Source organism: Oryctolagus cuniculus, chromosome 9, assembly GCF_051225735.1.
Source record: "Oryctolagus cuniculus isolate XC-2025 breed Fujian yellow rabbit chromosome 9, ASM5122573v1, whole genome shotgun sequence".
NCBI classification, from domain to species: domain Eukaryota; kingdom Metazoa; phylum Chordata; class Mammalia; order Lagomorpha; family Leporidae; genus Oryctolagus; species Oryctolagus cuniculus.
The window spans coordinates 37328147-37354571 of NC_142875.1; the positions used below are offsets into that span (position 1 = coordinate 37328147).

General features: G+C 42.7%; 1 protein-coding gene across 14 annotated transcripts in view; it reads left to right on the forward strand.

The window, feature by feature from the left end:
* Positions 1–26425, forward strand: part of TBC1D4 (TBC1 domain family member 4) — a 213178-nt gene that overhangs the window by 137018 nt on the left and 49735 nt on the right. For 9 of the 14 annotated variants that reach the window (XM_089303582.1, XM_051850604.3, XM_051850605.3 and 6 more), the window contains exons 5-9: positions 603–735; positions 6584–6675; positions 6950–7060; positions 7412–7459; positions 11360–11479. In XM_089303582.1, coding sequence (XP_089159708.1) covers positions 603–735; positions 6584–6675; positions 6950–7060; positions 7412–7459; positions 11360–11479 — 504 coding nt within the window. The remainder of the gene's footprint in view (positions 1–602; positions 736–6583; positions 6676–6949; positions 7061–7411; positions 7460–11359; positions 11480–26425) is intronic. The other 5 variants (XM_089303583.1, XM_017343535.4, XM_051850606.3 and 2 more) reach the window with 2 other exon arrangements.

Genomic DNA, 26425 nt, shown 5'->3' on the forward strand with positions numbered 1-26425 from the left:
CCATGATGTCAGGACTTGGTGTCACAATCAAAAGTAGAATAATCAGCCACAAACTGGAGAGCTAAGACAAGCAACACTCATAGACTTTCCCCCTCATTGTTTAAACTGAGACGATAGTTTCCTCAGAAAGTCACGTGAGCGTGTTTTATTTTTATACTAAAAGTGATCTAGCAGAATAAAGTAATTAGGACACCTGTTAACAGGAGTGAATGTTGACATTGTTTTCTCGCTTCCCATATATGACAGACAAAGCTTCCAAAGGGGTATTTGTCTGAAAAAACCATCCATTTAATTAAATAAAGACCTGATCAACTCATCCAACTGTGATACTATAACCCTCAATGGGAATTAAAAATAGCATTCTAGTAACAGATCAGTATCATATTATACACATACACATTGAAATGGACTTACTTCGCCCAGCTCTCAATTATGTATGCATAACTCCAGGACTTAATATTTCCTCCCTGCCAGCTCTGTCTCATCACAACCCTATTAACTGTGAACTCGTCAGCACCAACCGCGGCCCCCATTGCTGCTGGGTTTTCTGTGTCGCCATGAACGCAGCCTTTTGTAGACCTGAGTCTTGTTCCTTCTTGTAGGTCGATGAGGTCATGCTGACTCTGAAGCAGGCTTTCAGTACCGCCGCTGCCCTGCAGAGTGCCAAGACGCAGATTCAGCTGTGCGAGGCCTGCCCCATGCACTCTTTGCACAAGCTCTGTGAAAGGATTGAAGGTACAGTGTATCCTGGCCTTGGCAAGAGAGGAGTTTGCACTGGCCTCGGGGACGTGAGGAAGTCCCTCCTATCATTGAATAGGGCTTTGTGTAGGTGAAACAGGAACTCGGAGTCGTTTCGCGTGTCCAGTCAAGTCTGACTGTCCTCCAGGTGCTTGGCATTCTCTCTCCCTCTCTCTTTTTCTTTTTGCCTTTCTTTTGTTCTCTGTCTCTTCCTTGTTTTTTTTTCTTCATGCAGCAAACTCATAGAAGAGACTTGTGTTTCCCACAGTTCTTAAGACTCCGCTGTGTGTTCTGTGGGAACTGACCAAATATTTGTTGAATGAATGAAGAGAAGCAAAACCACTAGAGAATGTTAACTATTTCATTCTTTTTTCCCCTCCCACTGGATGATGTATTCTTTTCTCTAAAAGTCTAGAACTATAATGAAACTCGCTTGGCTTCTGAGGGACGTTTGTGAACGACAGAGGTGATAAAGGAGATATCTTAAAGCAGATTTGTGCTCTGACTTGGAAGGAGCAGCACGAGCAGGGGCTTGGGGGGGCTAAACACTGACTTCCCTACTTCTCATTTTTTTCTTTTTCTTTTTTTTAATTTTATTTTTTAATTTTTAATTTTTGACAGGCAGAGTGGACAGTGAGAGATAGAGAGACAGAGAGAAAGGTCTTCCTTTTGTCGTTGGTTCACCCTCCAATGGCTGCCGCGGATGGCGCGCTGTGGCCGGCGCACTGAGGCCGGTGCATCGCGCTGATCCCAAGGCAGGAGCCAGGTGCTTCTCCTGGTCTCCCATGGGGTGCAGGGCCCAAGCACTTGGACCATCCTCCACTGCACTCCCTGGCCACAGCAGAGAGCTGGCCTGGAAGAGGGGCAACCGGGACAGAATCCGGCGCCCCGACCGGGACTAGAACCCGGTGTGCCGGCGCCGCAAGGTGGAGACTTAGCCTATTGAGCCACGGCGCCGGCCCTTCTTTTGCTTTTTTAATAAGATTTATTTATTATTTATTTCAACGGTGGAGATAGATTGATAGAGAAGGAGAGAGAGAGAGAGAGAGAGAGCGAGAGCGAGAGCGAGAGCGAGAGGGAGGGAGGGAAAAAGAGATGTAGATCTTCTATTTACTGGTTTACTCCCCATATGGCAGCAATGGCCAGGGCTGGGCCAGGCTGAAGCCAAGAGTATCTTCTGGGTCTCCCACATGGGTTCAGGGGCCCAAGCACCTGGGCCGTCATCCGCTCGCTGCTTTCCCAGGCACATTAGCAGTGAGCTGGACTGGAAATGGAGCAGCTGGGACTTGAACTGGCACCCATATGGGATGCTGGCACTGCAGATGGTGGCTTATCTTCAGATGCCCTGCACTGGCCTCTCACTATTTCTTACTAACAAAAATTTTGAAAACGACTGCACAAGATAAGAAACAGTCAAATAAACACTTGTTCAGTGTCTGCTCTGTGCTAGGCAAAGTGCTAGCAACTATGAGTGCAGAGGTGGCGAGACATGTTCTGTGCCTCTAGAAAGCTCACTGCCTAGAGTGAAAGATAGGCACAAGAGGAAATACGTGCAGTTCAGTAAGATAGATGAGCAGAGTGTGCACTCCAGAAGAGAGCAGACAATGGCTAGAGCCTAGGCAGTGTAACTGCACATTGTGATTTCTGCTTAGTGGGCATGTGGTAAAATCAATGACAGTCAGACGTATTTATTTAATGTTCAAACAACCAAGTGATCAAGGACCATGTTGATGTAATATTCAGTTTTTTTAAATATATAATTCTTAAAAACATATATTATTTTGTGCATGTAAAGCATTTTTAAAAATGGAGCGTTCTTTGGTATATGGTAAAGGGAGCATACTGAATCTTTGGTGGCAGGGACGTGTTAAATTACTGGAGAGAGGGTGTTGGATCAATTATTTATTCAAAAGGAGAATTTCTTCTACTTATACAAGTTAAAATACAAGACCCAGATGTGTTAAATTCCTCAGGATACGAAAGTAAAATATTATAACCACTAAAAGAAAGCAAGAGGAATATTCTTAGTCCTTGAAGAGGAAGGCTTTATGAAGACAGAGAATGTGAAAACTATTAAGATACTGACAGATTTAGCTCAGTGAAACCTTAGAGCAGTTATGTAACAATAACTGATTGCAAACTAGAAGATAAGTGGCAGATAAGGAGATAGCAGATTGGTACACAGAATTTGTAAGAAGTCTATAAGAAGAGATAAAACTACCCATTAGGAAATTGCACAAAGCATATTTTAAACAACCCACACACTTAACAGAAGAGGGAATTAAAAGGCCTAATAATGCCAATGAGAAGATGATGAACCTCACTGGATGTCAGAGAAATAAAAACAAAAATAATGAGAAACTTATTTGGTTAACTGCTGGAGAAATTGTAGGTATATTGGTACATTTATGTAGTACTGATGGAAGTATAAATTGAGAGAGCCATTTTGTGGCACAATTATTATAAACTCTTTAGTCTAAAATTACACAAACCCTAGGAATCAGAAATTGATGAGAAACTCTTATTAGGCGCAGGAGGTGATATTGTCAAGGTAGTATTATTTGTGAATAGTAGAAAACTGGAACCCTTAATATTCATCAGTAACATAATTGAAGTATCTGATTAGTGGAAGTGCACTGGAGCAGAACATGAATGGATCTTAAAATTGTTGAGTGAAAAATAATCTTCTCAATAACATAAATAACACATGCTGTGTTTGGATATGTAGAATAATACCATATGCAAGGGTATTTCAGAAAGTTTGTAGAAAATGGAATTAAAAGATAGGTTTTTTTGTGTGTGTGAAAAATATGAAATCCAGGGCCAGCATTGTAGTATAGCAGGTAAAGCTATAAAATGATGGCCAGTATCCCATATGGGCATGCTGGTTCGAGTCTTGGCTGCTCCATTTCTGATCCAGCTCCCTGCTAATGTGCCTGGGTAAGAAGCAGAAGATGGCCCAGGTCACTGGGCCCTTGTACCCATGTGGGAGACCCAGAAGAAGCACTTGGCTCCTGGCTTGGGGCCGGCCCAGTTCTGGCCATTTGGGGACTGAACCAATGGATGGAAGATCTCTCTCTCCTTTTCCCTCCCCCGCCTTTCCTTCTCTCTCTGTAGACTCTGCCTTTCAAATAAATAAATGAATGAATCTTAAAAAAATGATAAGAAGTCCTTGCATACTTTTGTCTTAAGATGCATTTTCTAGGAACTTCTTGAAGTACCCTTATATATGTGTGTGTGTATGTGTGTGTATTACTTTTGTGATGGTTGAAGTTTTTATGGTTTTAGCTATCCTTTTAAATAAAAAAGTACAAAATTACGAATCCAGAATTATTAGTGCTCTTCCCAAAGTCTTGAATATACTGAGTTAAGCTTCACAAACTCCAAGGCATGCATTTATCTGAAGGCAGCAAAAAGAAGGGTCCAAGTTTACTATGAGTCTATGAGACTGATACGGGGTTGTGTTTTTTCTAAGGTCCTGGATAACACACTCATTTCCTCCTGCTTCTGACAGCAGCCAGACGAAGCATAAAGCAGTGTGGCAGCCTCACAGTAAGAGTAAAAAGACTAAAAATAAAGAAAATACCTCTGGAGCCTCACCATGTATTGGGCTCATTGTGTTTAGCATCTATTATGTCATTTCTTCCATATTTTAGAAAAACCAAAGGCAGACACTATTTCGATACACGTTTTACACAATGAGTATGGAGACACTGAGACACCAGGATCCATAGTGAGTAATAACTGCTGTAGGCAAGTTGCTTGGATGGGCTTGGACTTGGACTTGTAAAATCTATTTCCAAAGCAACCTGATACCTTTTCTTGGTATCTTTTTCTTGAAGCCTCTTGCCATTGTGTTTCCAAGAGAGTTCTTTTCATTAAGGAAGTCAACAGTGCGAATTTCATGCTTAGGCTCAAAGTGTAAAGTTGACAGAAGGATCATCTTTAGATAAGTTAATGAGAAAAATTTAAAAGTACTTAGGGGGCCAGCACGGTGGCACAGTAGGTTAGTTCTCCAACTGTGACACTGGCATCCCTTATGGGTGCCAGTTCTAGTCCTGGCTGCTCCTTTTCTGATCCAGCTCTCTGCTACCATCTGAGAAAACAGTAGAAGATGGCCCGAGTGCTTGGGCCCCTGCACCCATGTTGGAGACCCGGAAGAAGCTCCTGGCTTCTGAGTTTGGATTGGCTCAGCTCTGGCCGTTTTGGCCATTTGGGAAATGAACCAGCGGGTGCAAGACCTTTCTGTCTCTCCCTCTCTCTGCCTGTAATCTCTCAAAATAAATAAAATCTTAGTCGGCGCTGCGGCTCAATAGGCTAATCCTCCACCTGCGGCGCCGGCACACCGGGTTCTAGTTCCGGTTGCCCCTCTTCCAGGCCAGCTCTCTGCTGTGGCCAGGGAGTGCAGTGGAGGATGGCCCAAGTCCTTGGGCCCTGCACCCACATGGGAGACCAGGATAACCACCTGGCTCCTGGCTTCGGATCAGCGCTGTACGCCAGCCGCAGTGCGCAGGCTGCGGCGGCCATTGGAGGGTGAACCAACAGCAAAGGAAGACCTTTCTCTCTGTCTCTCTCTCTCACTGTCTGCTCTGCCTGTCAAAAAATAAATAAATAAATAAATAAATAAAATAAAATCTTTTTAAAAAAAGTGGTTAGGTGGTAGTATTTCAGTTTACTTTTTTGGACTCACCATTTTACTGTCAATATATTCCAAGTGGTAACCCAACCATTGTGCTACATGGTTGCCTTTGAGTTTTTTTTTTTTTTTTTTTGAGTTCTATTTCTAATTAAAAATAAAATAAAAACAGAGAAGTTATCTGATCACCTGCACCCTGGTTGGGTCTCAGCTTTTAGTCTGGGTCCATCAGTGTGGGCCACAGTCAGTCAAGGAATGGTGTCTAAGGGGAACTCCATCTCCTACGAGCGAAACCTCAGGATGTGGAACTGAAAGTGAGGCTGGCTGTCATGGAGCTGGAGCAATCGTCCTTCTTTTGTTTCCCTGCGCTAACATACATGCTACCTGATATTTATGTGCATGCTTTTCAGTACCTGCAATTCACTAGGTGGTGACTGCGAATTAGGGGACAGGAGGAAGTAAAATCAGATTTCTAGTGAAGGGAGCAGTATCATTTGAAGAAATCAACGGCAATTGTTTCCAGTTAATTCCTCTACTTACCAGGGAGCTAAGGAAACTTCCTGGGCTGCGACTTCAGTGACATTTCTCTCCTTATCTTTGTTTTCATCTTTTGAGTTTTCATCCTTCTAGGCGTGTTAATCAGTCACTGGATTAACATCAGAATAAAAAAATGACATCAGAAAACGAAACAAAAAAAGCCGTCATACTCGTTTCATAATGTGAGATTACTTCCAAAAGTTCATGTAAAATGGAATTAAGTTTTTATTTTTTGTGCAAAAAATTTAAAATCTGCACAAATCCAGGCACTCCCATGTGGAATTCAGGTGCCTGAACTGCTAAGCCAAACCACTCCCTCCTTCCCCCTTTTCTTTTATTAATATCAGGTTGTGAGCTCATTAATCCCAGATCCTAGGACAATGCTAGTTCATGTGTGAGTTTCTGTAGTGGCTGAGTTTGTTAGTATGAGTATGTTAAGTGATATCTGGTTGTACTTGGTATCATTTAGATATTTTTTGTTAGTGATTCTAGCTCTAGGATCACCGATAAGGAGCTTTAAAGAGGTTTTTCACTGACTTTTATTCATTGTCTCTTTGAAAAGGTGTAAGTTGGGAACCTGCTGGGAGAGGGCTGATGTGTGATGCGTGATGTACATTTAGGTCTCTGCTGCCCACCTCTGTTTCATGCTGTGTTCCTTTTCACTTCCCTTAGGTCTCTACCCTCCAAGAGCCAAGCTGGTGATCCAGAGACACCTGTCATCCCTGTCGGACAATGAACAAGCCGACATCTTTGAACGAGTTCAGGTACCCTCATTGGGGTTTCTCATAAATAAGACAGAAGGAGTGAGAATGGAATCCTGTTTTGGGGGTTCCTTTTGCTTTCCACTGTCTGAAGTCACCATTGTGCATCCCCTGACCCTGTGTGGCAGAACTTGAGCACCCTGGCTCCTTTCATGTCTGAGCATGGGGAAAACTCTGGACTGTGATTGTGTTTGTGTGCTGGATCAAACCACAGGAATAAAATAGGAGGGGGGAAGTTGTGTTGCCAAATTGCACTCTTGGCTTGTCTGTTCAACAGAAAATGAAGCCAGTCAGTGACCAGGAAGAAAATGAACTTGTGATTTTACACCTGAGGCAGCTGTGTGAAGCCAAGCAAAAGACACACACGCACATTGGGGAAGGCCCATCGGTAAGGAGCTATTTTCTCCTTGACCTACTTCTCTTTGTTTACACATTTACTTAAAATATTGTAGAAGCTGAGAAAGAAGGTTTTTTTTTTCTTGTGCTCTCATCTTCTTTAGGGTGAAAGTCCTATCTATATATATGTGTTGTATTTTTTAGCATTGTGGGCATTTTGTAGGAATTATTAGTATGCATTGACACACTGAGATGAAATAATAATGATGGTATGAAAATGTAAAAGAACTTTTTTGTTGTTGTTAAAATGGCAGTAGTGTGCATGAGGTAGAATTCACATTCATTTGTTAGTGATAGTAATCTGTTATTTAAAATTCACATGAATATTTTATTTCTTCAAAAGATTAGCTCAAATGGTGAAAAGCCAGGAGCAGAGCAGCAGGAGTATCGTGTAAGTGTCTCCCCCAGCTGCAGACCAAAGAATGGCATTTCTGTGCATGTGGCTTAGAATTTAATCCTAGCTGCATGTAAGTAAAGCAAGGTCATCGGCAGCAATCTCCAAGGGGATCTTGCTTTATTAATAACACTAATTCAGTGTGAGTCCTTTTATCACTGTATTCAAAACAAGTCACCTGTTACTTGGTTAGTATGTGTACTTTCATTTAATCAAGATTTATTTTATTTATTTGAAAAGCAAAGTGGCACAGAGAGAGACACATACACACAGACAGAGAACAAGTGTGTGTGTGGGGGGAGTGGGGACAGGAGGGAGAGAGAGAGAGAGAGAGAAAGAGAGAGAGAGAGTTCTTCTACCTGCTAATTTACTCCTAATGTGGCCGCAATGACCAGGGCTAGTTCAGGCCAAAGGAAGGAGCCTGGAACTCCGTCCAGGTCTCTAACATGTTTGGCAGTGCCTTAACCCCTTGGCCCATCTTCTGATGCTTTCCAGGTGCATTAGCAGGGAGCTGGATTGGAAGAAGAATAGCTGGGACTTGAACCAGCACTCCAGCGTGGGATGCTGGCATTACAAGTGGGAGCGTAAGCCAGTGCTTGACAATGCCGGCCCCATATTCTTTCATTTACTCATTGAACTAGCAGTTCAATAGCCATGAGGCATGCTATATGATAAGTGACAAAAAAGTGATGAATCAATTCTGTTTATTCCAGAAAAGGACTTAATAAGTTGAAAAGGGCATGAAAACAGATAAATAATGCATAGAACAGATCTGGGGGACTGTTGCTGTGGTGTAGTAGGCCAATCCTCTGCCTGCGGTGCCAGTTCTAGTCCTGGCTGCCTCTCTCAGAAAGCAGTCCAAGATGGCCCAAGTGCTTGGGGCCCTGTATTTGTGTGGGACCTGGAGGAAGCTCCTGGTTCTTGGCCCATCTCTGGCTGTTGTGGCCATTTTGGGAGTGAACCACTGAGTGGAAGACCTTTCTCTCTGTCTGTAACTCTACCTCTCAAAAAAAAAAAAGAATATGTCTGTAAGTGGCTTTTTAAAAGCACAAAAATAGCTCTATTTTCCTTTGGAGAATAAGAGGAAGGAGCAATTTAAAATGTTAAGCAGGGATGTATAGGGGGCTGGGGCTTCCGGGGAGATGAAGTTTGCTGTGGAAAAGTTGGCAAAGTATGTTTTATTAGAGACATTGAACACAGTGGTGAATAGTGGTATGGTCAAACTTAACTTCATGCAGGTACTATAAGTAAAAACTGTTCTTTGGGCATGCTTGGGGGTTGATGGGAAAACGAAGCTGTAGCTGGAGGAACAGACAGAGTTGAGATGAAGGAAGCCTTTCAGTGGTGGCCTGACTTTATTATGGAAGGATTTCAAGTGAGAGAGGGAGAAGATCAGATCTGTACAATAAAGAGAATGCTGCTGTCCCTCTTGTGACAGATTTGTGGGGAATATGGTAGGCGAGGGGTTTGAGATTGTTAAAACTGAAGTCACATTCTCCGATTTGGACAGTTTTGTCCTAAAATGTGTGAGGTGTGGCCACAGGCCTTTATCAAGTGCAATAGTGGAGCCCAACAGCATCCCTTCCCTGCCATCTGGCTGTTAGGAGGAGAGGCCAGTGTATCATTAAATCAAGTGAAATGTGCTGTGGTTGTCATATGCACAAGACAGCATTAGTACTACTATGCAAAAAGAATGGGTGATTGTGTCTTGAAAAAGGTGTCTGACTCAGGAGAGGGGCTGAAGTAGAGCACTGGACATGTGCAGACGGGGCTGAGGCAAGGAGTTGAGGAGGCATCATCATTTGGACTTAGTAGTTGGGTGAGTCGGAACAGGAGGGGAGAGGGGAATACTGCAGACAACTTCAAGGTTTCAGAGTTAGGGGAAGTTGGATGAAACTGAGCTCGAAAATAGAGAAATAAGACTGCGGTGGGGGGTAGGGGATGGAATAAACAGTGAGTTCAGTTTGGAAATGTCTTGGAGATTCAGCGAGAACATGGATTTGGTGCCCTTGGAGGACTTTGAGTTGAAGAATGATCATGGAAACTCCAAGCTTTGGCTTGGGTTTCAGGTCAAAGGAGAATGTGCTGGGTGTGCACTTCTTTGTGGTAGAGGGTACTGAAGATCATCGAGGAGGAGATCTGGACAAGTTGCTTCTGTTTGCTGACAGATGCTCCATCCTCCTCCTTCCGCCTTCCTTTCTTCCTTCCATTTATCCCACCTGTATTTCCTGAGCTGCCACTATGTGTCTGCCATTGTGCTAAGTGCCAAAGTAATTTCTCAACTTTGTCCTGTCGTTCATCTGGAAGTCTTAGAATGATGAGTAATCCCGGAGCTCTGTGCGCCTCCTAAGCTGAGTCCAGCCCATTCTGAATCCGTTGTGTTCTGTTATTTCTCTTGCATTGGTAGCTTCTTAAATGATCTGACAGAGCCAGTGCCTCCTTCGTGGACCATACTGAAGCCTCTACTCTAGTTTGTTCTCTCAGTCTCTGACATCCTTGTCCTTTAGATGTTTTTGAATTCTTTCAGATAAATCTCCCTAAAACGCTGCTTTCCCAGTGATGTCCCTGTGCTTATAAATTTGGATCAGTCGGTGATTCTTCTCATTTACCTGGCATGCCAGACCATTCAAGGTTTTGCATTTTTTTTTTCAGCATTATGTCTTTGTGTGACTTTCCTCTTCTCCCCTCTGCTGTCGCCAAACATATCGTGCTGATTGTGTCCCTTAAGCAATCCGGTCTTTATGATTTTGCCAGCAACCATCCCTAGTTCCGGGAAAGCCTTCATCCATGTCTTCATGCCTTTCTGAATTTCGTATGTCCTTTCTTTCCTGACCATGGACACCTGCAACCAATTTCCATGCTTTCCTGTTTGATGCTTCTATGTACATTGTGTTGCTCCCTCCCCAAGAAAATTATAAGCTGTCTTCTAAGTCGAGAGGTTCTGGGCTCTATGGACCATGCCATATGTGAGTACATAATAGCTGTATACCTCAATGGGATAAAGCATGGAGAAAATCTAATATAGTGGATACATTTTAGATTCTCATACAGTTTAATTTTATTAGACATGGGGGCAGGGGTGGAAAGGGATGTACATATATATATATATATATAGAGAGAGAGAGAGAGAGAGAGAACGTGTCCCCATCTTCTGGTTCATTCCCGCAAATCCCTGCAGTGGCCAGGACTGGGCTAAACTGAAGCTGAAGTCTCCCATATGGATGGCAGGGACCCAGTTACTTTAGCCATCACAGGTACCTTCCAGGACCTGCATTAGCAGGAAGCTGGAGTCAGGGGTGGAAGCTTGGAATTGAACCAGGTGCTGCAAAGCGGGATGCGGCATCCTCACCACCAGGCCAAATGCCTGCCCCTCATCCCGATGAGAACTATCAGAGAAGATTTACTTATTGATCTGAAAGATAAGTGGCCCACTCACAAATGAAAATGAAATTGTAACAGAGACATTAGCAGAATCCAGGTTTTTTTTTTTTTGGAAGATGCTTTGTTCCTTGAAACTTATTAACTTGTTTTCCTTAGTAGTTTGGAAATGAAATATGTACCTTGGAGAAGGATGGCTATAGTCATTAATCAAAGTAACATCAGTAAAAATTGACACCTCAAGATTAATTTTTGTTAAACACAGCAGGAATGTATTAGTGGAAAGGAAAGACATGAAGGAAAGATCTTATTTCGGTCTTTTTTATTACTTACTATGTTAAAATTAGACCTTTTTCCTTATAATCTTTGTGTTCACAGTGTGGAACCTTAATTATTACTTCTTAATAAAACTACTGGAGGATTCTTGTATTTAGTAATGACCTGGTCTTAAACCTGTATTTAAAGCCTCATTTAACTTTGAGTATTTCCAAACTGAAATTCATGTTTTTCTTTCTCTAGACTATTTCAAATAGTACAATCCCGGAAAATGCGACAAGCAGTGGAAGATTCAAACTTGACATTTTGAAAAACAAAGCTAAGAGATCCCTAACTAGCTCCCTGGAAAATATCTTCTCAAGGGTAAGATCAAACTGAGGGTCCTTTAGGTATCCACATCTATGCGTTTCTATTTCATATCCTTTTCAACTGGCTCATGGAAGATTGCCTTAAAAACAACCTTACTGAGATAACTTTAACTAACACTAAAAATAAGCTCTTAAAGCAAGGTTCCTACTCAGATCTAGATTTATTCTGTGAACTCTGAGAACTGGATTTGAGCAGTAGATGTTTCGCAGGAGAGATACCTATGTATGGAGAAGGGGAAATTAGATATTGATGCCCAATCCTGTAGGTGTGGGGGTGTGGTGCAGTGCCCTGTGTGGGAGCCCTGTGTGGTGAGGAGTGGGACAGCAGATGAGAGCAACCTGGTTCCCAAGCCTTAGTGGTTGAGGAGGACATCCCTACATAGGAAAGGCCCAGTGCAAAGTGTGTGAGCCATGGGAGAGGTGTTCGTGGAGAAGGCGCTCAGTATAAAGGGGTAGAATGTGGGCAGGGTGAGGATGTCCACGTGTGGCACGGCTACCCCAGTGTCAGGTGTCACCAGCTGCGTGGGATAAGGGGTGTTCACACAGTGGCCTTTGTTACACACAGGGGACTAAACAAATAAGTCAGCACGCTAAGGAGAAGGGCATCTAGGGAGAAGGGAATCACAAATATAAAAGGACAAGAAATTAAAATGAACCTTATGTGGTTGGATCAACTGGGAGGTATCCATGAGAAATCATGCTTGTGAATGTGTGTGTGTGGCAGGGCGGGCAGAAGGAAGGAATGCAAATGTCTGCCTGTAGCCCCTGATTGTGTCCAGGTACTTCAGACACCAGATAATGAGACTGGCTGGATGACACCCAGCCCCCAGGGTTTGTTTTCTATAGATCTTTCTCCACTAGAAGGAACTAGGATCTGGGGAAAACTAATTCCAGGACTACAGGGAAAGGGTAAGATAAATTTGGGCAAAATATCTTTTTGTTCTAGATGGTAAAGAAGTGCTCAAACATGGTGATGTGTACAGAGATCCAAACCTTGAAAAGGCTCCACCTCATGTCATCTGACAGAAAGTGAGCATCAAAATAAATGATAGCAACAGATTTTATAAACTGTTGTGTAAACAGGGAAGCCATGAGTCTATCATGAAATAAGACGTAAATGAACACATTGAAACCAGGTCATGAACAGGATACAAAACTTATGAAGAATGAAGAGAAAAATGATAACTTAAATGTGGAGAAGGCTGGGAGCAAACACCTATTTAATCAGAGATTTAAATGAGCATCATCAGTAAAGGGGCTGTCTCACATCGTATGCCACCTGATATAAAGAACAAACACAGTGCCTGGGTTTAATGCTTGACTCTGGCTCTAGTAGACCCGAGCATCCTGCTATTGTAGACCCTAGGATGCAGCAGGTGATGGCTCAAGTATTTGGGTCCCTTCCACTTATGTGGGAGACCTTGATTGAGTTGCTGGTTCCTGGTTTCATCCTGGCTAGCCATAGCTGTTGTGAGCAGTTGAGGGGTGAACCAGTGGATGAGAGAGCTATCTGTATCTCCTTCTCTAACTCTTTAAACAGAATTTGAAAAGACGCTCTTGATGACTTTTTTTTAAAGATTTTATTTATTTGAGAGGTGGAGTTACAGACAGTGAGAGGGAGAGACAAAGAGAAGGGTCTTCCTTCCATTGGTTCACTCCCCAAAAGGCCACAATAGCCAGAGCTGTGCCAATCCGAAGCCAGGAGCCAGGTGCTGCTTCCCAGTCTCCCATGCAGGTGCAGGGACCCAAGCACTTGGGCCATCATCAACTGCTTTCCCAGGCCACAGCAGAGAGCTGGATCAGAAGAGGAGCAGCCGGGACTTGAACCAGCACCCATATGGGATGCTGGCACTGCAGGTGGCAGCTTTACCCACTATGCCACAGCGCCGGCTCCTGTAAATGCTTTTTAAGAGACAGATAGTAATATAAGTTCTTAGACTTTGAGATACTTTTAAGTAACCTTGTAACTCGTTGCAAATATGTTGTTTTCAAGAAGGTATTTAGTTCTATTTAACACAAATAGCATTATGAGAATGAGTTTAGCCACATTTAGAAATTTTCTATGTTTATTCAATAGAGCATTAAGGACAGTAACTTCTGACATCTGATTTTCTTATTTTTGCGTCTTTGCTAGAGCTCAATGTATTTTTACAGGTATTTCTCCTAATAGCTGAAATTCTTCTAATTTCAACAAAAGCCCTGCAAAAAGCATGGTCAGCTGGAAATGTCATTATTTTATCAGCAAAAAGCAAACTTGTGGGAAAGGACATCTAGATTTGTCAGAAGTGTGTTAGTGGAAGTTTTCATAAAATCTTCATGCCTGGGTAGACTTCCAAGATGGTTGAATAGACATGCCCAGTGTTCAGTCCTCCTCCCCAGAGAGGAGCCAGAACTTGTATGACAAGGTGAATGCCCAGGGAGGAGCACCAGAATGCAGCAGGGGAAACTGGTAGAACACAGAGACCTAGGATGGTATCTTAGAGGAACAAAGCCAACCAGCAGCTGAGTATCTTGGGTATTGGCTAAGCCTTCTGTAGACATTAACAAAATTAACAGTCTTAATTCTGTAATTTAACTCATGCTCTACGATGGCCATTTTTTTTCTTAAAATATGGTTCCACATTTTTTCTTAAAATATGGTTCCACATGAGCAGCAGTGGCGTCACCTGGGAATTTGTTAAAAATGCAAGTGGGCGGCCGGTGCCGCGGCTCACTAGGCTAATCTTCCGCCTTGCGGCGCCGGAACACCGGGTTCTAGTCCCGGTCAGGGCGCCGGATTCTGTCCCGGTTGCCCCTCTTCCAGGCCAGCTCTCTGCTGTGGCCAGGGAGTGCAGTGGAGGATGGCCCAAGTACTTGGGCCCTGCATCCCATGGGAGACCAGGATAAGTACCTGGCTCCTGCCATCGGATCAGTGAGGTGCGCCGGTCGCAGCACGCCAGCTGTGGCGGCCATTGGAGGGTGAACCAAAGGCAAAAGGAAGACCTTTCTCTCTGTCTCTCTCTCTCACTGTCCTCTCTGCCTGTCAAAAAAAAAAAAAAAAAAATGCAAGTGGGCCTCATCACTGACCTACTTAACTGGAAACTCTGGGGTAGGGTCCAATAATTTGGGTTTTAACAAGCCCAAGAGTTGATGCTGGTGTTGAAGCTTGAGAACTACCTCTCTGGATAAGTGTATTCGTCCCTCCCCTGAGCTCTTTATTTATATTCATTTTATTTGAAGGCAGATGGGGAGACATACCTCCTGTGCACTCATTCACTCCTCAAATGCATGCACCAGCCAGGGCTATCCCGGTCCAAAGCTAGGAGCCTGGTAACCCATCTGAGTGTCCCATGGGAGTGGCAGGGGCTTGAGTACTTGAGCCATCCATCACCTGCTGCCTCCCAGGGTGCACTTCAGCAGAAAGCTGGATTGGAAACTGAGGAGGCAGGACTCAAACCGGGCACTCTGCTATGGAATGTGACATGTCAGTCCCAAGTGACATATACAGCTGCACCAAATGCCTGCCCATAAGTGTAATTCTTAAAGCACTAACATCATTAGTAGGGCATCAGTGTGCACTTGCAGCAGCTACTCAAATTGAATACAGCATTCAGTAAAAATTTGAGTAGACAGGTCATTTAAGCAGGGGACCTGAATGTAAGACCTCACCCTAGCAGATCTCATATTTATGCTCTTGACAAATTATTCACCTTTTCTAATTCATTCTTTCCTCATTTCAGATACAGACATTTTAATACTTGTCTGTGAGGATTGAATACCAGAATGTTAGGAAAATATCACCTTTTAGATATGAGGTGATGTATTCTGTAGTAAGCTTGAAATCTGTCACTGCAAAATGGCAAAGGGTATTTAGTGTGTTACTCTTTTTATCTTCATTTAGTACCATGACATTCTGTACATTGTATGCATGGCTGACTTTAGAGCGTCTTATCCACGTGCATTGAATTGCTGTAATGACTTTCAGGGAGGGTGCAGCTAATCTGTTTTGGGCAAAGTAGATACAGTAGCTTTTGTGTCCCAAAGTGATGCCAAGTACCATAAATTTTGTGACCTAACAAGGTCTTGCTTATGCCGTGTGCAGTAGAATGGACTTGTTGGAAGGTTGGCAGTGACCCATGTTGCATTAAAGTTTATGTGGCAAAAGGGGTTCTATTTACTTCTAAAATTGACAGTTTATTCTTTTCCCATGAGTTGTGTAGTAGAAAATTTACACTCAAGTCAGAATTGAGCTGATAATTGCTGCCATTTTTAAATGTAAAAATATTGTTTAGCTAACTTTAGTTATTGATGAAATCAAATCCATATATTTTAATGTGTAGAAGTTCATCTCATTAATAATTGAAAAGCAAGGCTAAAGGAAAGGGGTTGGCATGTGAATTACCACTTATAAAATAGTAAAACACAAAGAGCTGTCTGTTCAAAAGTGAAAAGGAAAAAATCTGATATACTGGCCATTTTTCTGTTGTATTTTCTTAAGTTGAAAATTTGCAAAATAGGAATATTTAATAATAATATAAAGTTCAAATCATTTTACAAGTTGTCCTTCTTTCCTGTTGACTTCACAGCAATATCCATTGTCTTTGCCTGCAACAGGCATGAATTAATAGTGGTCCAGTTTACATTTCCTTAAGTCTCTTTGTGCACCCAAACCCACGTGTGGATAAAACACCACTCTGAGTGATACTACTGAGTGATACTACTTCCAGCAATGGCGGCGGGGGCTAGAGCCTAGGATGGTGTCAGGGTATAGATTGCGCCACAGATAAGACTGTGCCATTTTCCTAACATTCCCCTCTTTTATTTTTTATAAAGCAGGAGTTGTATGGGATTACATTAGCCCCAAAAGTCCAGGAGGGGTAGAGGGATGATGATCTGTCTTTAGAGCTACTTCCTGCTGACATGGGGCAATGAGGTACTCTTTGCTGGCATGGGGTGATGTCTCAAGCCACTGTTTCCTGGGTGGAGAGCCGAGTATATCCCTGTAGCAGCATTTGGTTGACCACTGGACTGATGAAGACCTTGGTTTGTTCCATTATCACCTGCTGTAAATACTTAGACACTGTAGTATAAAAGAAGGGTGAGAATAGCAACCAGTGATCCTAAGAGTGCCATTAACCAGGTAATGAGAGGATTTCACAGAGGAGAGGAAATTGGGGGTGGTCTCTGAACCCTTGTGAGAACTGTTTGAGGGATGTGGTTTAAAGCTGATCCCAACCAAGACCAGGAGAAAGGCCACTCAGCTTTTGCAGGTTGAGGAGTTTGTCTGTAGAGAAATTCTGAACAGTCATACAACATTAAGTGGGGTAGAGGACCATCAATACACATAGGTTGGGAGTAGAGCCATTCATGATAGAGTAGAGGCTATGATGACAAAGTAATGAAGCCCCAGATGGGCTAGATACAAAGGACAGAGTCATCATTAGAGGACCTAAGAAAGGTGCTGTCTCAGCCAAATAGAATCTGACAGAAGGGGCCTTATAACAATCTGGTGGGCTTTAAGGCCTTGTCAGTTATGAGGCACAGACCTATGTATGGCTTCACATGGGGTACATCCTAAGGGAGGTGTGAACCTCTTGGGGAAGGCACCCTGTTGACTCCCATTACCTAGCTGGCCTGGGAGGAGAGCTGGCCAGGTAAAGGCAGGTGGCAACTCTAACAGGAAGTTTACAGTTCTTCCTGCAATGTTGCAGACCCTACGTGGCCATCCCCTCCACAACGGTGGTCACTTTGGAAGTTGGGCCGAGTGAAGGGCTTTTCAGCTTGGAGCCAGTAAGATCTGTGGCTCTGACCTGAAGTCCTTCGACTCCACGGCAGTTCCATTTCCAGTGACCCAACTCTTGGCTGACAGAGCTGCCAGGGCTCTTCATAAGCTATCTTCTGCTGAAGCCATAGATTTTCACGTCGAAAACCAATGCAGTGGACTGGCCTATTGGGTCTCCTTGAGGGCAGATCGCTGTACAGAACAGCCGTTGATAGGCCTGCCACCCATCTTCACATTGCTTCTGCTGCCTAGCTTTCTTTTCCTCCTGGTTTTTGTTAAAGCAGACCAGAGGATGCAAGTCAAGGGGGTGCTCAAGTCCCATCTCTAATCTTTAGTGGCCTAAACTAGAAGTCTATAGTCACAGGCATGTTCTGTAGTGGTTTTTCTGAGGTAGACAATGCTCATGAGGAAAACTATGTTCTCACTTAAAACTGTCTCTTCCTTTGTTTGGTCTGAAAGGGAGGTCTTGCCTGTTTACTGTGCCCATGGCGAAGTAAATCTAGCTGTGAAATTATAATTTAAGTTTCATTTTGGCTATGCTATTACAGAAAATATTATCCATCCCTTTTATAAGAATAAAGATCAAATTTTGCATCTTGAAGACTCCTTCAGAATAGAAATAGTTTCCTACCTTGAAGAGAATAGAGAAAAGAAGTAAAAAGTTGGGCTTAGAATAGAGAAATGAGGGAGCAAGTCCCAGATCGCTTACTGACAATAGCAATATCAAATGAAAACTTAGCAAGCGATTGCAACCACTAGATAACAACTTAGGAAAACATTTATCAGAAGGTCCAATGCCTTCTATAAATTTAAGAATACATGTATTTGGAAACATCTCTTAAATATCTAACATGGTATAGCTTGTTTAACCAGCAAACTCAAGCACAAACATATAAAACGTTTTTAGTTTCATTCTACCAAAAAGTTTAAAACATCTGATACAGGGATTCAGGTCACATGAATCACAATGTATCTTTGATTAACTGTAGCAGTTTAAGTTGATGAGCAATCTTTTATCTATAAGCCAATTAAAACAGAGCTCTTAATAAATTTTCCCATGTAGTCATACAATATGTGTACACATATAAAATAACATACAAGATAGAACAATAAAGCAGTTTCAGTAATAGCTTTTTTTAAAATCTTTAACTCTTTTTTGTAAATTACCAGTAGATTCAAATTACTTTCTGCTCTTAGTAACCTCATTTAACCATACTTTCTCTCAGTTGGTACCTGTAATACATTATTGGTTTCATCTGTTTACAGAGCAATCCCAAAGCACTGAATACAATAGATGTGGCTGGAAAAAGTCCATTGGAACCTATACAAAACTGGGGATGACAAAAGACTTTAAATAGCCATGTTTAAAATTACAAACTCATTAACCAACAAAAGGCACTTGCTTACTTCAGTAGGATTTTACAGACCATTTAACCCTTTTAGGCCTCTGGGGCTTTCTCATTAAAATAACCATCATGTCTAGTAACACAAGATCATTATACTTTTTAACTCTCAGACATTTATATCAATAGCATTTTATATTATAGAAATTTAAAATTTAACACCACTTCACATCTTGGCAGTATTTCTAATATAGTCCAAATAGCCTGAATAGTTGGTGTCTCTACAAGATGAGAGACATATATATGTCCTTTGATTTTTTTCCTGTTGGGCCCAAACTGGAAAAACCAAAGTCCAAATTTGCTGGAAATTTCAGAGTCCAAATTCTTTGGAACTTTGATTTTTTATTTTTTTGAATGCCTGTCAAGGATGCCAAGAAGGCTTAAAGTATCTGGTTGAAATAAGATCCTTTAACATCATGACATAATATAGACCAAATTTGATCATTGTTACAAGGTGATTATTCAAATGTTTGAAAATAAGCACATATTTAAGTAACCCATAACTCTTAATAAAAAAAACTCAGCTGCTTTTAAACCATTAGAATTTAATAGAAACATCAAGAGAACATAATAGATTACTTTACTAATTGCTTTAACAGATCAGATTCTAAAATCTATGCCATAGGGAAATAGATTAATATCTTTTGTATCCAAGATTTATTTCTCTACCAAGCACACATTTCTATACTTATGATGTTTTCCATCTGCCAATGTCCTTAATTTACATTTTGAAATAACCTGTTAAAAATCTCCAGATTAAGACATTTTAAATAAGGTAACACATAAAATTTTCACCTGAGTTATTTTAAGCAGTGTTGAACTATTTTTATGGATAGTTTATGAAAACGTATTTGTTAAACAAACCCAAATAATTTTTCTATAGAATATAACATACTGAGAGTACCAAAGTTTATATTTAGGCACATTTATCTCATTTGCCTTATCCCAATTTAAATTAGCAATTACACCTAAATGACTTAGATGCTGATATTATATCTCTGTCTGAATTCAATTAAAATGCAGGGGCTGGGGCTGTGATGCAGTGGGTTAAAGCCCTGGCCTTAAGCGCCGGCATCCCATATGGGCACCGGTTCTAGTCCCAGCTGCTCCTCTTCTGATCCAGCTCTCTGCTATGGCCTGGGATAGCAGTAGAAGATGGCACAAGTTCTTGGGCCCCTGTACCCACGTGGGAGACCTGGAAGAAGCTCCTGGCTCCTGGCTTCGGATCAGCACAGCTCTGGCTGTTGCGGCCATCTGGGGAGTGAACCAGCAGATGGAAGACTTCTCTCTCTCTGTCTCTACCTCTCTGTAACTCTGTCTTTCAGTGGAATGGGAGTGGGAGCGGGAGATGGGAGGGTTGTGGATGGGAGGGAAGTTATTGGGGGGGAAAAGCCATTGTAATCCATAAACTGTACTTTGGAAATTTATATTTACTAAATAAAAGTTTATAAAAATAAATCTTTAAAAAATTTTAAAATTGCATTCATCTAAAACAAGTGCTAATTACTCATTGCTGTTTCATTACGTACTGATTACCCTGAAACCTGTTAAAATAAATTAGAAAATAAGTTCAGCAAGTTACAAAGCAATATTTTTTTTTTTTGGACAGGCAGAGTGGACAGTGAGAGAGACAGAGAGAAAGGTCTTCCTTTGCCGTTGGTTCAACCTCCAATGGCCGCCGCGGCCAGCGCATGCAGCTGGCGCACCGCGCTGATCCGATGGCAGGAGCCAGGTACTTGTCCTGGTCTCCCATGGGGTGTAGGGCCCAAGCACTTGGGCCATTCTCCACTGCACTCCCTGGCCACAGCAGAGAGTTAGCCTGGAAGAGGGGCAACTGGGACAGAATCCAGCGCCCCGACCGGGACTAGAACCCGGTGTGCCAGTGCCGCAAGGCAGAGGATTAGCCTAGTGAGCTGTATTTTTAAAGGTAGTGATCTTCCTAGATTCAAAGAGAGATTTCTTCAAACTCAGTATCTAGTTACAGTTGGTTTTTTTACACTAAGAACACCTTAGGCCCATGAAGTCATAGTCAGCAATCAGCCATGTGGGGCTGCTTCTGAAACAAAAGTTTAGGCAGCTGCCAGACAGTTCCCAAAAGTGACTATGGGCCAGAGTTCAATGTACCAAGGACAAGAAGTGGAGGTCAGAAGACCTGATTTTCCTGCCTGGCTTGCTCTTGATAAAACAGAAGAGCCATCAGAAGGGTGGGATACCTAATTTGTTTCAATAGACTGGGAGCTCAGAAGGATGGGATTACCACTCCCTTGCTATTATGGTAATACTGGAGCAAGAGAGGGAGGGGCAAAAGGCCAGTTGGAGGGCAAGGGCTGGAGAGTGAAAGCATGGAGACAGCCATTCCCAAACTTGCTGGAGAATCATTGATAAGACGTGGAGAGTAGACTTTGGGCCAGGCCCGGTTCTAAGATAAGTTGCAATTTCTGGGTGGGAGAGGGAGATATAGTGAGCCGAGATAGTGAAGAGTTGGGGCCGAAAACGTGGGAGGCAGAGGTTTCGGCTCAGGCCCTTGACCTCTAGTGGAAACTTTGGAGGCCAATAAGACCTGGGCTGGAGAGCAGGAAGTACACATGGAAGGTTTAGATTGAAGATAGAAAACCTTGAGCATATGGGGTCTCCTTCCATTTTCCCAAACGCTCACAGAAGTGATAAAGATCTTGAATGACATCAGGGTCAAACCACTCCGACTTTGGGCTGATCCTTCTGGGCCAAATGCGCCGCCATGGAGAAGCCACTTTAAAGATGAGGCATCAACGTGTGTGGGCTAGAGCCAATTTGAGAGGGACCGTATTACGTAGGAGGCTAATAACAGGAGAATTGGATGGATTGTGGTTAGAAAAAATTCCTATGGCAACTCGATAGGTCAGATCGGTGGGCAGCAAATGTTCTTGAAGTCCTGGCCATTTGACCAACAAGAGGATGTGGGAGCAGAAGGCGGGGTTGTCACCCAAACGCCCACTGGAGCCTGTAGAAGGGAGACAGGAGGTTAAGGCGTCACTCACACTCACTGTTGTCTGGACACAGTGTCCTAGAGACTAAAAGTCTTTAGGAGTTAGTGCCTAGTACTATGCCTTTTACGAGAGTAGAAAAACCTCCGACAAGCAGATGAAAGTAAACCACAACTCAAAGTAGAAATCATGGTGAGAATTTCCCATTCTGCATCTTAGCTCGGAATTTGGAAGGTCAGTGTGTAGATGGAGATCGTGGAGCATTTGGTGGCGTGGAAGGAGTTCCGGGGGGTGTGTTTTGCAACTGGCAGAAGTCCAGGGCCCCAGAGCAGCTCAGAGATCCCCGAAGGGAGAGAAAATTTACTAGGGGAGCCTGGATCCGAGTCACGGGTTTTGGCACCAATGTAAGGTCACCACAAAACACAGCAGACACCAGAGTAAGGGAAAGAGTTTATCGGACAAAACCCAGCAGGCCAGAAGGAAGGGGTGAAGAAGGAAAAGAGGGAGAAGGGGAGAGGGAGAGAAGACGAGAGAGAGAGAGAGAGAGAGAGAGAGAGAGAGGGAGAGAAGAGCTTATCATAGTGTTTGGCTCATGAGAAGCCTTCAGTAGTATTAAATGCAGGTATTGCTTTGTAAAATTTTATTTATTTATATTTATGTGAAAGGCAGAGAGAGAGAGAGAGAGAGAGAGAGAGGAAAGAATATGATGAATCTACCATTTGGTTCATTCCCGAAGACCTGCAACAACCAGAGCTGGGTCAGGCAGCCTGGAATTCAGTCTGAATCTCTCATATGAGTGACAGGGACCCCAGGGACTTGATCCTTTACCTGATTGCTCCTGGGGGATGCATTAGCAGGAAGCTGGAATAGGAAGCAGAGCTAGGACTCAAACCCAGGCACACTGATATGGGATGTAGTGAACCCAAGCAGCATCTTAACTGCTGTACCAAATGCCCATCCCACATTTTATTATTGATTTAGTTGTTGCATTGGGAGCCAATGCATATAGAAAACTATGCATAATACATATGTATAAGAATAAATATATTGCTTTTATGAAACAAGATAGGATGCCATAAATATAAAACAATCAACTGAGAACAGCGAAGAATTCTTAAAACATTGTGATACTATACATAAAAGGGAAAATGTCATGGAAGAGTAGAATACTGTAGTCAAAAATCATTCAGATAATACAGAAAGATTACCAAGAAATATAAAATAGAAAAACAAGATAAAAAATTAAAAGCCAAATTGTAGGGAACAGCATTGTGGCACAGTGAGTTAAGCCACTGCCTGCAATGCTGGTATCCCATATGAGAGCTGGTTTGAGGCCTAGCTGCTCCACTTCTCATCCAGCTTCCTGTCAGTGTGCTTGGGAAAACAGTGGAAAATGGCCCAAGTGCTCAGGCCCCTGCCACCCACTTGGAAGACCCAATGAAGTTCCAGGCTCCTGTTCATTGTGGCTATTTGAGGAGTAAACCAATGGATGGAAAACTCTCTCTCTCTCTCTGACTATAATTCTACCTTTAAATAAATAAATCTTAAAAAAAGAAGTGAAATGGTAGGAACTCCAGAAAAAAAATGCAAGAAATTTTCAGAAATAATTTTACAACACTCTTAAATCTAATGTGCATGGGTTTCCAAATTTATTGCACTCAGAAAATACCACTTTCAATAAAGCTGAATAAAACCAGATGCCAGGGTACACTGTTGCAAAATTTTAGAATGCCCAAGGGTAAACTTAGTTTTTGTTCCAAAGAGAAATAGCAGGTCATATACACAGGCTAAAGAATCATAATGGTATTAGACTTCAGAAATAAAGGACACTTAAGTGATGCTAATATATTTTGAAGAAAAGTTTCCAACCAGAATTTTATATTCAGCTGAGCTATTAATAAAATATAAGCATTGAATAATAACATTTATAGATATGTAAATTTCAAGAAATGACTTCCCACTGTCCCTTTTTCAGAAAGCACCTGGACAGTGTACACCACCAAAATGAGGAAGTACATTAAAAAAGAGGAAGACTCAGGATCAAGGAAGCAGAAATTCCAGCAGAAGAGAGGGTCACAGGAAACTTCTGGGTTGATGATGAGGGAAAATGTGAGAGAACTGCAAAATGTTCATGGAAAAATGGAATTATAGGTTCATTTGGTGCAGAAATTTTTAGAAATTCATGTATACTATTTTCATACTAGGTGTAATAACCAATGAAGTTTTTGAATAACCCTTATATTCAAAGATTTCCAAAAATTTTTGCACAAAAATAAAATACTTTTAATTCCACTTTTCTATAAACTTTTTCAAGTACCCCCCTATTAGGAGGATCTGTAAAAAGCAAGTCTAAATTGCAACAAGTCCATGTTAGAGCAAGACAACAGAAATGTCCACTGTGGAAAGCTCAAAGAACAAGATAAAAAAAATACTGTCATGTGATACTTGATCGTATTGTGATCTGCTGGAGTGTTTTGCAATATGTAGTTGCAGAAGTAGTCATTAACTTTGTGGAAAATGAAATCCACAAGATGTGAGATGTAATCAGGTACAATCATAGCAAGAATATGGAGCTCTGTTGCAAACAGTGTTTACAAAGTTAGAATAATCCAAGCACAAAATACTGATTTAACTGAAATTTATGACATAGAAGAGAGAAGTGTTGGTATGAATGTTGGGAGGGGAAAATGAACTAAGAAGAGTGAAGTCTCAGTTTCTGGGGCAGGGGTAAGGCCACCACCTGTGATGCTGGCATCCCATATGGGTGTCAGTTCAAGTCTCAGCTACTCCACTTCTGATACAGCTCCCAGCTAATGCACCTGAGAAAACATTGACAGATGACCCATGTGCTTGGGACCCCCCACTCACATGGCAGACTCAGATGAAGCTCCTGGTTCCTGACTTCAGCCTGGCCCAGACTGGGCCATTGTGGCCATTTGGAGAGTGAACCAGAGGATGAAAGATCTTTCTCTGTTTCTCCCTCTGCCTTTCCAAAAAAACAGTCTCAACTTACAGAGTAGGAATAGACAGTATCTAAAGTGCGCAGATACAGGGATTGTATCTCTCTCTCTCTCTTTTTTTTTTTTTTTTTTTTCTTGACAGGCAGAGTGGACAGTGAGAGAGAGAGAGACAGAGAGAAAGGTCTTCCTTTTTCCATTGATTCACCCCCAAGTGGCCGCTGCGGCCTGCGTGCTGCAGCCAGCGCACCGTGCTGATCCAAAGCCAGGAGCCAGGTGCTTCTCCTGGTCTCCCATGCGGGTGCAGGGCCCAAGGACCTGGGCCATCCTCCACAGCCTTCCCGGGCCACAGCAGAGAGCTGGACTGGAAGAGGAGTGACCAGGATAGAATCCGGCGCCCCAACCGACCGGGACTAGAACCCCGGGGTGCTGGCGCCACAGGTGGAGGATTAGCCTATTGAGCCACAGCGCCGGCCAAGGGATTGTATCTCAGAAGCATCAAGATAAATCATTTCCTGGTTTGCTTTTTGGGAGTAGGATTCAGAAAGTTGTTTATAAGTTGATTGCACAGTTTGACTTTTGAAGATTTGTACAAGTATTAAAAAAAACATAATCTTCTTTCCCCTAAAAATTAAACCCGTGAACATATGGGGACAAATATTAAAACTGAAGTACTGGTGCCGGCTTGGCTTAAGCTGCCGCCTGCAGTGCTGGCGTTCCATATGGGTCTTGGTTCGAGTCCCAGATGCTCCAGTTCATTAGCTCCCTGCTAATTTGCCTGGGAAAGCAGCAGAGGATGGCTGAAGTGCTTGGGAAGAAGCTCCTGGCTACTGGCTTTGGCTTGGCCCAGCCTTGGACATTTGGAGAGTGAATCAGCAGATGGAAGACACCCTGCCCCGCGTCTCTCCCTCTCTCTCTCTATAACTCTGCCTTTCAAATAAATTTTTAAAAAACTGAAGTACTATGAGAATATTGTACCTTTTAAAAATTTTTTCAGACACTGTCACATCAAACTAATTTGTATGTCCATGTGTTTTAGACTTATACAGAACTTCTCAGACTGCATTTTGTCTACGAAAACCTAGGTGATGTGGTTCCCAGCCTGCCTTTGTAACCTCTTTTCTTCAGCAGTTTGCCTCAGTTTCTTCGGATACCTTGTGAGAGCATTGGATGAGATGATGTCTTAGGTCCTTCTTTCTTAGATCATCTATAAACTGCCCACCTTTGAACTATGTGAGCAGATAATCAATAACAAATTCACCAATATTGATGCACACTGACAGACCTCTGGTGTGAAATTGATTTTTTGAAGATAAGTGTATGTGTTTGTTTATTTACTTGAAAGAATGACAGAGGGATTCTCTCTCTCTCTCTCTCTCTCTCTCTCTCTCTCTCACACACACACACACACACACACACACACAGACTCACCTGAGAGAAAGAGTGAGAGATTCCATTTAGTGGTTCACTCCCAAGTTGGCTGCAGGAGCTAGGGCTGGACCAGGCTGAAGCTGGAAGCCAGAAATTCTCAGTTGCCTGTGGGGAGCAAACCGGACTAGACTGAGTTACTGGAATTAGGACTTATTCTATGCATCTGCTCTCCCACAATATGGCGCTGGGAGAGAAGTAAACAGCTTCCGCACAGCTGCCTCCAGTTCAACTAATAAACTGTAGGACTTGCTCCTGATTGGAGGAGAGCAGCGTACTCGGCGTGTGGGCAGCCGAGTTGGGATTGGCGGAGGAGGACTATAAAGGAGGAGAGAGACGGCATGCACCAGGAACATCTATGGGGAACATCTATGGGGAACATCTAGCTGAAGGAACACCCGTGCAGCCCCCGAGAAAGCCGGCCGGCGG